The 12,625-nt window shown below is 48.0% G+C and overlaps 1 protein-coding gene across 5 annotated transcripts in view; it reads right to left on the reverse strand.

Moving 5' to 3' along the window:
* Window positions 1-2,691: 2,691 nt before the first annotated feature.
* Window positions 2,692-12,625, reverse strand: part of LOC143297760 (uncharacterized) — a 24,205-nt gene continuing 14,271 nt past the window's right edge. For 2 of the 5 annotated variants that reach the window (XM_076610226.1, XM_076610224.1), the window contains exon 2: window positions 2,692-9,018. In XM_076610226.1, coding sequence (XP_076466341.1) covers window positions 5,402-7,321 — 1,920 coding nt within the window. In that variant the 5' untranslated portion in view covers window positions 7,322-9,018 and the 3' untranslated portion in view covers window positions 2,692-5,401. Of the gene's footprint in view, window positions 9,019-9,257; window positions 9,351-11,330; window positions 11,563-12,625 lie in introns of those variants that run through there. The other 3 variants (XM_076610227.1, XM_076610225.1, XM_076610228.1) reach the window with 3 other exon arrangements.

A 12,625-nucleotide genomic window follows, 5' to 3' on the forward strand; every position in this document is an offset into this window, starting at 1 on the left:
TCTTCAGTCACAGTTATTAGTGATATTCTCCCACTTCGCTTCTCCACCAACCTGAGTTTGAGTTTCAAGGAGGCGTCAATCTCAAAGCTTGATGATCGATCCACATAAGATCAAACACACACATTTTCAGTTCCCGAGGAAGTATTTTTGTTTGTTTGTTTTTGGTTTTTGGTTTGTTTGTTTTTGTTTTGTTTTATTTTGTTTTACTTGATTTGATATTACAGTGAGTTACAATGCATTTAGTGCAGTGGTTGCTACTGCTGCTATGACAGAAAAGTTATGACCTAAAGACTTCTAGAAACTTGCAGGAGTTGACAGTCATCAGGATGGCTGGAAAGCAGACCCCACCAGGTCACCCAACCTGGAGCCGCCTTTGAAAGCTGCTGGTGGTGGGTTTTTGAAGATGTTACAAAGTTGAAGGTCAGTCTGAAGCATGTGAAAATTTCGACGAAGGATGAAACGATAAAATGAATGATTTTCACTCGTCAGTTTCTGAAATAAATGGCTTGGTTTTGAGAGCTTGTTCCCTGGAATAGTCTGTGCCCCCATAAGTGCAGCCTGTACACTTGGTACAGAACATTTCCTGTTGGTCAGCATGGATATCTTAATACTAAATAGCCTTGTTCAAAGTTCTCAGTATTGTGCAAAGTCTGTTGTGGTGGAGAAACTGATTATGGGATGGAGTCTCCGGTGACAAACAGATAGCTTGAACAGTAGACGGGCGCAACAGCCGAGTGGTTAAACCATCGGACTTTCAATCCGAAGGTCCCGGTTTCGAATCTCAGTGACATTTCCTTGCGCTGAAAGGGTGGAGATTTTTCCGATCTCACAAGTCAACATATGTGCAGACCTGGTTGTGTCTGAACCCCCATCGTGTGTATACCCATGCAGAAGATCAAAATAATACGCGCGTTAAAGATCCCGTAATCCATGTCGGCATTCGGTGGGATATGGAAACAAGAACAGATAGCATGCGCCATGGCGAGGGTGAAAACGGTCATTCACATAAAAGCCCACTAGTGTGTACAAATGAACGTGGAAGTCGCAGCCCACGAACGAAGAAGGCATGAAGAGTAGAGCAGATAGGAGTATGATTTAGTAGGTTTGTGGTAAACTGTTGTGGCAAGGTGTCTGGAATCATCCTGAATGCTGACCCTGGTACCTGGTACCGAAAAATGGAAATGGTTCTTTCAGATCATTTTATTGGTGAATTTGAGCGCAGGGTGAAATCTGCTGACAAATTCTGATTCAATAAACTGAAGTAGTTCTGGTCAGTTGAGATACAAAGCAGTTATCAATAAATCGTTTGAATGAAAAAAGCTGGGTATTGGGCCGCTGTAACCGGAGGTCAAGACTGACAAAGCTCACAAAAAGACTAGCGGATGGGGGTCCCTTGTTTGTTGTACCTCTCAGGTTTGGTTGACTGTGGGGTGTGTGATAAAAGGAAACGTGGACTGCACCCTTATAATGGTAGCCCCAAAACAACACCGTCATCATCCCAGCCACAGTCATTATGAAATGTGTGGTTTTTGATACCCTGCTGTCTTTTACTCCTGATTTCTCCTCTGCTTTCATGTCTGTAGTGAGTTTCTGTCAAGGTCTTGTACTGTCGCATTCAAGAAAAGACTGCAGGAGAGATATGGGAAAGGCCTTCAGGCAGTCCGGCTACGCGACAAGACGATTCTTGTGATCAGCAGAGCTCTTAACGGTTGGTGTCCTTCTTGTGAATAGAACAGGCACTACTGAAGCCACTGGAACGAATCTGCAGCAGTGCAGGTCTCGTCCGGTGTGTGGCCTCAAGACGTCTCAACATCGATAGCTTACTGGACTGATGGCACGCGGACAGCGACAGTCAAGGCTGGATTCAGGATGAACGGCGTGGGAATAATGCCAAACGACACATGATAGAGCAGCAAAAAACAATAATAAATCAATATTTGATCAGTGGCTTTGTTGATGTCAACAAATACCACAGACAAGCGTATCCTTTGTCCAAGACATTTCTCTTGGAGTTATCAGACTGAGAAAGCAATACCTGAGATTCGTGGTGATCACACACCACAAGGGTTTGGAGTCTGCAGAGGAGGACTGCCAAGACCTTTCCTATTATTATACTCGTGACAAGAGATGTCCCAATAGTTGTCACAGTTGCAGCGATAACATTTTCCTTGAACAAGGTGACAACAATTTGTCATCCAGCATCTCTTCAGGGTCAACACCTTCATTCCAGCAGTCACAGAGGAGGTCATGCAGATGGTGTGGGTTTCCCTTCCATTTACCTGGTACTTCCTGTTGCACGCTGAGTGCCTTCAACAAGTCCGTCAGTACTAAACATGTGCCAGGCAGAGACATTCACAACTGGCTGCAAGATGACATTTTTTCGCCATGTTCCTTTTAAGATCATTATCCTGTCGTGAAGAAGCGATTTTCTAGCCACTTGATTGGATTTTTGGAGACAGGCTGAAATAGAGGAGGTAGGGAACACACACACACACACACACACACACACACACACACACACGTGTATGCACTTTGCATGCACCGCCCCCCCCCCCCCCCCCCCAACTCTCCCTCCCCCCCTTTTTTTTCTTTTTTTTTTAATCGAAGTGTGGAGACTGTCTTCCTTTCCTTTCATCGTAATCTGCCCGCTACAATATCCACGTCCAACAAAAGTGACACTCGAGAAACATTTCTATAGTCTATTTATTGCTTGGTCACACCCAGAAGCAGCCAATCACAGCAAAAAGAGTGGGTACAGTGTATCAAGCTTATGACCAAAAGTATGGCTGCCACACTTGAAAGCTTCTTAAAAAAAACAACAAGAAAACAAAGCACCATCGAATTCTACCCAGACAGACACCTAACGCTTCCAACTAACTGATCCGTCTTGCGGTGAAGAGTGGCCAATTCTCAATCCAAACTGGCGTACAGAAAAAACAACAAACAAACGCGTCGTTAGGTTTTTTTTTCATGAGCGGTCATCACACAACAGCAAAACATCTGGCTAAAGTCATTGTTGTGAATATAGCAGACGCCGTTTATCATGGGACTGCAACCACCAAAAGGTGGTCATCCATGCAAGAAGCAGTCGACGCTCGCTGATAACCCACTCACACGTTGTTAGGCATTATCGATGTTGACTACAGTGGTCGAGTCAGCTGTTCTACACCCTCCTGGCTCAACGACAGCGGTAGAAGACAACCTGCTACACAACATCACAACCGAGTACGACCACACCAACACAGGCTGGACACTTGAGCTTCTCTCCACGTAAAACAGTCAGTGGCCTGATTTTAGCTTAGCTTAAACTGTTATCATTGTTCATCCCCACAGCTGCAGCTATCCTCTACAAAGAACAGGGGTGACGACATTTGTATCATTAACCTGCTTTGTCATCTGACTGGAAATATTTCAGTGTTAGAGTTATGCATGTGTGTGAATGACTGGTGCGAAAGCGCTTTGATTTGTCTCTGCAAAAGATTCAGCGCTATATAAATATAATAATAATAATTATTATTATTATTATATACATGTTTAACATCATACACCTGTCAGCGTCAGTTCTGCCTTTCTTTTTCTTCTACTTCTTCTTAATTAAAACAAAAAACAGCTGTTGGTGTCATTTTCGTCGTCAAACTGTGGAATACAACAGTGAACAGTTTCGCCATCAAACTTTAAAACAATACAGCCAGTGACGTCAGTTTTGCGCGAAACTGTGAACTATTCAGCTGTTGGCATCAGTTTCGTCATCAAAATGTAGAAAGATACAATCAGTAACGTCACTTCCGTCAACAAACTGTTGATAAATACAGCCGTTAACGTCACTTCTGTCATCAAACGGTACAGAAATACAACTGTTAACATCACTTCTGTCATCAAACTGTACAGAAATACAACTCTTAACGTCACTTACGTCATCAAACTGTAGAATAATACAGCTGTTAACGTCACTTCCGTCATCAAAGCGTAGAAAATTAATGCAGCCGTTAACGTCACTTCTGTTATCAAACTGTACAGAAATACAACTGCTAACGTTACATGTCATCAACCTTAGAAAAAATACAGTTGATAATGCCACTTATGTCATCAAACCAAAGAAAAATACAGCCTTTAACGTCATATCTGCTATGAAACTGTTGAAAAATTTAGCCACTGACGTCACTTTCTTTAGCTTTCTTCTTTTTTTTTCCTTTTTTTTCCCCCCGTCAAATTCGTCACCAAACTATCAAAAACAGCCTTTAACGTCAGTTTCGTCATCAGTACTAGAAGGGTCTTTAACGTGAGTTTCGTCATCAAACTGGTAAAAAAAAAAATAAATAAATAAATTAAAAAAAACTATAGCCGGTAACATCAATTCCGTCACCAAATTTTTGGAAACAAACTGCTAGCTCACACACAGTTGCGCATGGCAAGCCTGCTTGAAGATAACATATCTAACAAAAACATACAAGGAAAGTAAACAAATAGTAATCAAACAATTTTACCTAAAAGCGTGATTCGAACGTTTCTTTCATTAACGTTGCTTCTAAAAGCGTCAAACACAGAATGGAGAAAAAAAAAGGTTTATTAAAAATTCAAGGATTACGTCACGGTGAGTTCGTTCCCTCACAAACCCATGTTGCCAATCCTTTCACCAACACAGAACCCAGTGCAAAAAGTGCTGTCAGATGACCTGTGAAAAAGATCTGGAAAAAATATCTGGCACACACACTGAAAATAGTGTGGAGATATCTCTGGAACAATTTCCGCCACACACACTGAAGTGTGGAAAACTGTTTGGAACAACCTCTGGCATTCACACTGAAGTTTGTGTTGAAAATGTCTGAAAATAACCTCTATCACACATACACAAGCACACACACACACACACACACGCACACACACACACACATATACACACACGCGCAAGCACAACCCATGCTCCTTACAACGTTGAAGGTTGAACAATGACGTGACACATGCTCCACAATGAAATTGTTCCAATGGTATGCAAAGGCTGTGATGAGGGGAGACCCCCATTTCTGTGTTGCTGTTCACAGTCCAGTCATTCCAGCACTGATGTCTTTGAAGGAGGTGGCGGGTGGATTCGGACAATGCTCACTGCACTGACAGCCCGTCCATATCACATGTAGAGAGGAACACGGAGGTTCCAAATCACAGTGAATGTCATGGTTGGTGTGTTCCAAAACACGGAGCTGTGGAGGTTCACAGCGGCTGCAGCAGCCGTGAAGAATATGAGTGATCACCACGTGGACAGAAAGATGGCACCGTCCACATCAATACATCCATCAACGGCGGGCGGGTTTGTCACGGTCAGCACGAGCAGTGGTTCACAGTGACTGCGCAGGTGCCAGTTCTGTCACACTGCAGGCGCTCGCTATGGTTCACCAGTGACGAAGAGTCAGTGTTCAGAGGCCAACGTGCAGGCCTCAGAGATATCAGAACTGAAACTGGGGGTGCGTGACGACACGGACAGGCGATCACGCAGGATCTCCGAGAGACCCGACACAGAGCTGTTGTGAGCTGCTGGGAGACAGCTGTTCGGGGGAAGCGGCATCACCCCTGTGATCTGAGGTCGCTCCAATTTGGTGATGTGCTGGAAACAGCAGGGCTGAGAAATGTCCGTCTTTTTAGGCATCTTACACTTCACCCTCCTTTTACTCTCTTGTTTCTTCTTTCGTTTCCCTTTCTTTCCCAGTGTGCCCGAGTCGTAGTCAAACTTAGCCGTGAGCTTTGTAATGCAGGTACCAAACTCTGCAGCAGCTTTACTGTCATCGAAACTGAGCCCCACCAACTTGTTGGCGTCAGTGGACAGGGTGAGGGTGTGGAAATTGGACTGGGGACAGGAGTAGCGACTATGGGAGGTCACTGCATCCTTCCACAAAACAAAGCCAGTGCCCTTCTCCGCCAGAACAATGGTGATCTGCATAGGCCGGTGATGATCCCCGGAGTCGTGCACCACCAGAGGAATTCCCGTGGTGACGAACTCCCACAGGTCGCTGTAAGTCGCCGACGACACGTTCGCGCTGGTCAGCGTGGACATGGAGGGCGTTTTGGACGCCGCTGACCCCAGGTAGAGATTGGCCAGGCAGCGACACACCGTGACGTCAGACTTGTGGGAGCGGTAAAACATCTCCACCTGCTGCACGTCCTGCTCGGTGACCCCGTCCCCCAGGCTGGCCGACAGCGGGATGCCGCTCACACTCTGATAGCGGGACGTCCTCAGCAGGCCGTTGTCCCCACTAATGGAGCCTGTGAACACGCTGTTCCTCAAGGCGGGGTTGGCTGGAAAGTCAGACATGTATGACGACGCGTCGGACAGCGCTGACACGGAGGTCAGGCTGGGGTTACTGCCCCTGGTGACCACCACGGTGGGCAGACGGAGGCTGGCGGACTCTGGACGGCTGCTGGAGGCTGTGGACAGCCGGCTGTTGAGCGAGGACACGCTGACAGAGTCAGGAACCCGCACACTGTTGACAGCCTTCAGGTGGTTGGGGGACCGGGACTGGGAGGGGGTGAGGGTGATGGAGGGCGTGGGGGTGCAGGGCAACGTGTCCCTGCGCTTCAGAGTAGGCCGTGGGGGGTCACTGGCCCTGACTGATGACGCGTTCCGCAGCAAGGTGCCAGGGGTGGCGTACCTGTCAGTGATCCTCTTGATTCCTTCTTTGGAACCGTCCCCTCCCTCTGCACCACTCTGGGTCTCCATGGGGGAGGAGCTCGTAGGTGATTCCGTGCATGACGTCACAACTGGCTTTGTGAATGACGATACAATTGGCTTGGGAGACACAGGCGGTGGCTGGGTGCATGACGCCACCTCTGGCTTGGTGCATGACGTCACTATTGGCTTGGGAGACACAGGCGGTGGCTGGGTGCATGACGTCACCTCTGGCTGGGTGCATGACGTCACTATTGGCTTGGGAGATACCGGGGGTGGCCTGGGGCATGACGTCACTTCTGTCTTGGTGCATGATGTCACCTCAGTCTTGCTGCATGACGTCACCTCTGCCTTGCTGCATGACGTCACCTCTGCCTTGCTGCAGGACGTGACTGGTGTCGAGGATGGGGAGGTAACGACAGGTTGGGGAGGACGAAACACCACCGTTGCTCCTGTCTCCAAGGTCACAGAGGAGCCAGCTGCTTTCTCCACCGAGTCAGGATCGACATAAGGTTCGGGGAAGTGGTCAGGTAAGGGCAAGGAATCGTCCTCGTCCCCCATCCAGCCCTCCTCCATGTTCGGGTAGCCTGGAAGCGAACCCGAGAAAGAGGGGTTCACTTTGGAGCGGCTGGGACGCCGTGCTGCCGTGATGGTCACTCTCTCCATTCTGCACTCTGAAGGTCCGCGCACACTACGCAGTCAGCAGTCGGCACACACTACGCACTATACGGACACTGCCTGCTGCAGTCGGCACACACTACGCAGTCAGCACGGACCAAGGCAGAAGACACACACTACGTGCACACTCCCAAAACCCTCCTAGTCCATAAAGCGGTCACATTTGCAAGCACACATTCTACTTCAATGCTCGCTTTCCGGTTTTTGTTGTTTTTGTTTGGGGTTTTTCTCTCTCTCTCTCTCTCTCTCTCTCTCTCTATCTATCTATCTATCTATCTATCTGTCTATCTATCTTTGTGTCTTGTCTGGTTTTGTATGCTGCTAGTGCTGGAACACAGAGTTACACAGTGTTTGTTGCTCTCAGTCGTCCACATGTGTACACAGATTCACTTCAGTTTGGTTCAGAGCCAGATAGACCGCACAGGGCCGGGCCCCTATTTCCACTGACAGCTAAATGATGCCTTGTCTGGGTGTGGGAGGAGGGAGGGCAGGGGGAACGATGATGAATGTGTGGAAACAGCGAGTGCCAGCACACTTGACTGCCATTTCACTGGAGATGAAAAACTTCTGATGCTTCCCTTTTCCTCATGTTTCTTTCCTGTCTGGTCCAATCAATCATCTGTTGCTGCTGTTGACAAAAATAAAAGAAAAAAGAAACGGTGGGGGAAAGGGAGGGAGCTAGAAAACCGTGTCCATGAGTGAAATATGAGAGAGAAGATGTATAACTCAACCCACAGGATGTGCAACTCAACCACAGAAAGTACAACTCAACCACAGGAAGTACAACACAACTCAATCACAGGAAATACAACTCAACCACAGGCAGTACAACTCAACCACAGGAAGTACAACCCAACCACAGGATGTACAACCCAATCACAGGATGTACAACTCAACCACAGGATGTACAACCCAATCACAGGATGTACAACTTAACCACAGGATGTACAATTCAACCACAGGATGTACAACTCAACCACAGGATGTACAACTCTAGTAGCGGGACTCAACCACAACTCAACCATAGGATGTCCAACTCAACTACAGGATGTACAACTCAACCACAGGATGTACAACTCTGGTAGCGGGACTCAACCACAACTCAACCATAGGATGTCCAACTCAACTACAGGATGTCCAACTCAACCACAGGATGTACAACTCTGGTAGCGGGACTCAACCACAACTCAACCACAGGATGTCCAACTCAACCACAGGATGTACAACTCAACCAAAGCAGCCAAGCCGAAGTGACGATCTGTCAGCGGGCCGCAGCAGTCAGGTGGGAAGCAAGGAAGGCGGGCAGCAAAGCAGGTACCCTGCGCGCCCTTCTGTGTCCGTCACACAGCCAGGTGGTGGAGTTCAGCCAGCTTCACACAGCACGAAGGGATGTCAGGAGGCAGTGACGTCAGCTTCTTCACACACCACGCAGTGACGTTGTCAGCTTCTTCACACAGCATGCAGTGACGTCAGTTCTTCACATAGCACACAGTGACGTCAGCTTCTTCACACAGCATGCAGTGACGTAATTTTCTTCACACAGTACGCAGTGACGTCAGCTTCTTCACACAGCACGCAGTGACGTCAGCTTCTATACACAGCACGTCGTGATGTCAGCACTCAGGTTAGTGACTATTCCGCACAGCAATGTTATGCGGATGGATGTGACGTCCTCAAGGGCCTGCCTGAAACAGACATTTCGGATTACACAGTGAGAGAGAGAGAGAGAGAGAGAGAGAGAGAGAGAGAGAGAGAGAGAGAGACATGCAGACAGACATACAGAGACAGAGAGAGATACAACAGAAAATAAGACAATGGTGCCGAGAGTTGTATTTGAACGATTGACCTGCACAGGAAATCTTTCTCTCTCTCTCTCTCTCTCTCTCTCTCTCTCTCATTTTCTTCCAGTGTCTGGGACCCTGACCTGGCAGCTGCCAGACTGACTCCAGTTTCCCTTCCCACTCCTATTTTTCTCGACTGATGAACGATGAATAGAACACTCAGTGCGCTCTCATCTCCTGTAACACAGCGAAGCAAGCAGACCATTTTAAACTTTACGTCAGCCTTCTCCACTCAACCCATCCTCTCTCTCTCTCTCTCCACGTTCCCCCGCGCACGTGCAGCACAAAGAACCCTCCCTCAGGAGGCTTGTGAGTGGAAGTGACGTGGCGATGTTCCCCAACACTCGCTGGTCTGTGCCCGCCCTGCCCCACACCCACACACACACACACACCCACACCCCCGCGTACCCCCCCCACCCCACCACCCCCATCCCCGTCCCGCCCTCCCTCCCCGCTTTACCTGCCACCAACTTATTCTTCACAGCACCCAGTACAATGCCACAGAATGAGTTTGCAAGGATGGGAAGGGTTGGTGGTGGTCATGGGGGGCGGGTGGGGGGGGGAGGCGACTGGGTTTGGGGGTGTGGGAGGGGAGGGGTCCACGGACTTAATGAACGGAATTCTATATATAAATCATAAATTCTATTTATAAGTCTTTGGGGGCCAGGAGGGGGTTGGGGGGAGGATCCAAAGGCATCGATAGGTTAACCTTGTTATGATATAAAGAGCAATGTGAAAGAGAAAGGCAGAGAAGTTGGGAGGGGAGGGGAGGGGAGGGAGGGGGAACGAAGCGAGACAAAGGAAAGAGCAATGTGAAACAGAAAGGCAGTGAAGGGGGGGGGGGTGAAGCGAGACAAAGGAAAGAGCAATGTGAAACAGAAAGGCAGTGAAGGGGGGGGGGGGTGAAGCGAGACAAAGGAAAGAGCAATGTGAAACAGAAAGGCAGTGAAGGGGGGGGGGGGGGGGGTGAAGCGCGACAAAGGAAAGAGCAATGTGAAACAGAAAGGCAGTGAAGTGGGGATGAAAGGAGACAATGAAAAGCTTCACATTCTCAAGGAGGCGTTACTGCGTTCGGACAAATCCATACACGCTACACCACATCGTCTAGACAGATGCTTGACAGCAGTATAACCCAACGCGGCTGTCAGGCCTTGAGTGGATGCTTGTAATACTTGTGTACCTGTCAGAGTGGATTCCTTTTTACAGAATTTTGCCAGAGGATAACACTCTCAATGCCATGGGTTCTTTTACAGTGCGCCAAATGCGTGCTGCACACGGGAACTCGGTTTATCGTCTCATCGGAAAGACTAGACGCTCAGTTTGATTTTCCAGTCAAACTTGGGAGAAAGGGCGAGAGTGGGATTCGAACCCACACACTCAGGGACTCCCTGTATTGGCAGCTGAGCGTCTTAACCATTCAACTACCTTCCTCCTGATGGACAAAGGGAAAAGGAATGTGAAAAGAGATAGGCGGTAGAGGAGGATGAAAGGAGAAAAGGGGAAGGGTTATCGTTCCTTTCCCATTTAAAATCGGCATGTAGGTGCCATAGTTACCGTTCCTTTCCCATTTTAATTCGGCATGTAGGGATCATAGTTACCGTCTGCTGCAGCGACAGTGTTTAAAAGCTAACAACCTGGAACATAGTCTTATAATCAGACTTATTCGCGAATCCTATCCTCTGGACTCTTCATGTATGCACCATGCTTTCTGTGATCTGGTGAACACGTGACCATTGTTTTCCTTCCCAGGGATCCTAAACGTTTGTTTTCATTCCACCTTGATATTCTTTGGAATGCAGTATGCGTGCAATACGGAGCTGTGTGTGTGTGTGGTTTCTATTGATTGCGGACGTGCATTAAAGATTTCCACTTACAGCACAGCCAAAAGGATTGACGTGCAGTGAATATTTCCTGTTCACATCACAGCTAAAAGACATGACGTCAAATCAAGCTGACTGCATGCTTCCTGCGTACCCAAGGATATGACGTCAATTCAAATTTACCGCTTGCATTACAGCCCAAACAAAATGACGTCAGCCAAAGCTGACTGATTTAATCTGCAACCAAAATAGAAACGACCATGCGAAACGATTGCAACTGTGAACAGGGTTTAGACGTCACACACACACACACACACAGAGAATTGTTGCTGGTACCAGCTGTGACAGCTGTGGCTGGGCTGAGGTGTGTGGCCCCAAGCTGGGCTCTCCGTGTCACGTGGCTCAGATCGATCAGATCGATGACAAAAAGTGATGTGCTGGCGGTTTGATCTGACCCTCTGCCACCTGTCGGTGTGTCAAGAAAAAAACCTCATTTTTTTAACATGTTTTGACTGCGCTCACTGTGTCTGCTTCTGTGACCAGGGCATTTCAATCTGGTGTGTAGCAGCAGTAGCAGCAGCAGCAGTTATAGGAGTAGCAGTAACAGCAGCAGCAGTAGTATACGGCAGCAGCAATAGCAGCAGCACTTGTAGTAGTAGCAGCAGCAATAGCAGCAGCACTTGTAGTAGTAGCAGTACCAGCAGCAGCAGCAACTGGTTGTAGGAGTAGCACGCAGCAGCAACAGCAGCAGCAGCAACAGTAGTAGTGGTGTTAGTAGTTATCTTCAGTTTACAGTTTTCCAACTGAAGTGATGATAGAAACAGATGGGATGGGCGTTTGGGGGGAGGGGGGGTCTGGGGATGTTGGGGGTGTGGGCTGGGGAGGGGGGGGGGGTAAGGAGTAAGTGCATGTGAAACCATGATTATGTGTGTGTGTACATCTGTGTGCGAGTGTGTATGTGTGTGTGTGTGTTTGTGTGCAAGGTGTGTGCGTGTGGCCATGGGTGAGTGAGTGTGTGTGTGTGTCAATACCATTCACTCTGCACTTAAACAGTTCATGTCAGTGGTGGTGAATGCCATTGACCCTACACTTAAACAACGCATACAGTCAGTGGTGAATACCATTGACAATACACTCATTGACCATACACTCATTGACCATACACTTAAACAACACATACAGTCATGGTGAATACCACTGACCATACGCTTAAACAACACATACAGTCAGTGGTGAATGCCATTGACCATACACTTACACAACACATACAGTCAGTGGTGAGTACCATTGACCATACACTCAACAACACATGCATTCAGTGGTGAATGCCATTGACCATACACTTACACAACACATACAGTCAGTGGTGAGTACCATTGACCATACACTCATTGACCATAGTCGTGTATTTGTATTATTCTCAACAACACATGTCATGGTGAATACCAATGACCATACACTTACACAACACATACAGTCAGTGGTGAGTACCATTGACCATACACTCAAACAACACATAGTCAGTGGTAAGCAGACCCACCAACAGGCGCCAGTCCTTCCTCTCACGAGACTGGCTGGGGCCATTACCCTACCGTGACCATGAAGTGAAACAAGTTCTCTCCGCTCCACAT

Source organism: Babylonia areolata, chromosome 23 (genome assembly GCF_041734735.1).
Source record: "Babylonia areolata isolate BAREFJ2019XMU chromosome 23, ASM4173473v1, whole genome shotgun sequence".
NCBI lineage: Eukaryota > Metazoa > Mollusca > Gastropoda > Neogastropoda > Buccinidae > Babylonia > Babylonia areolata.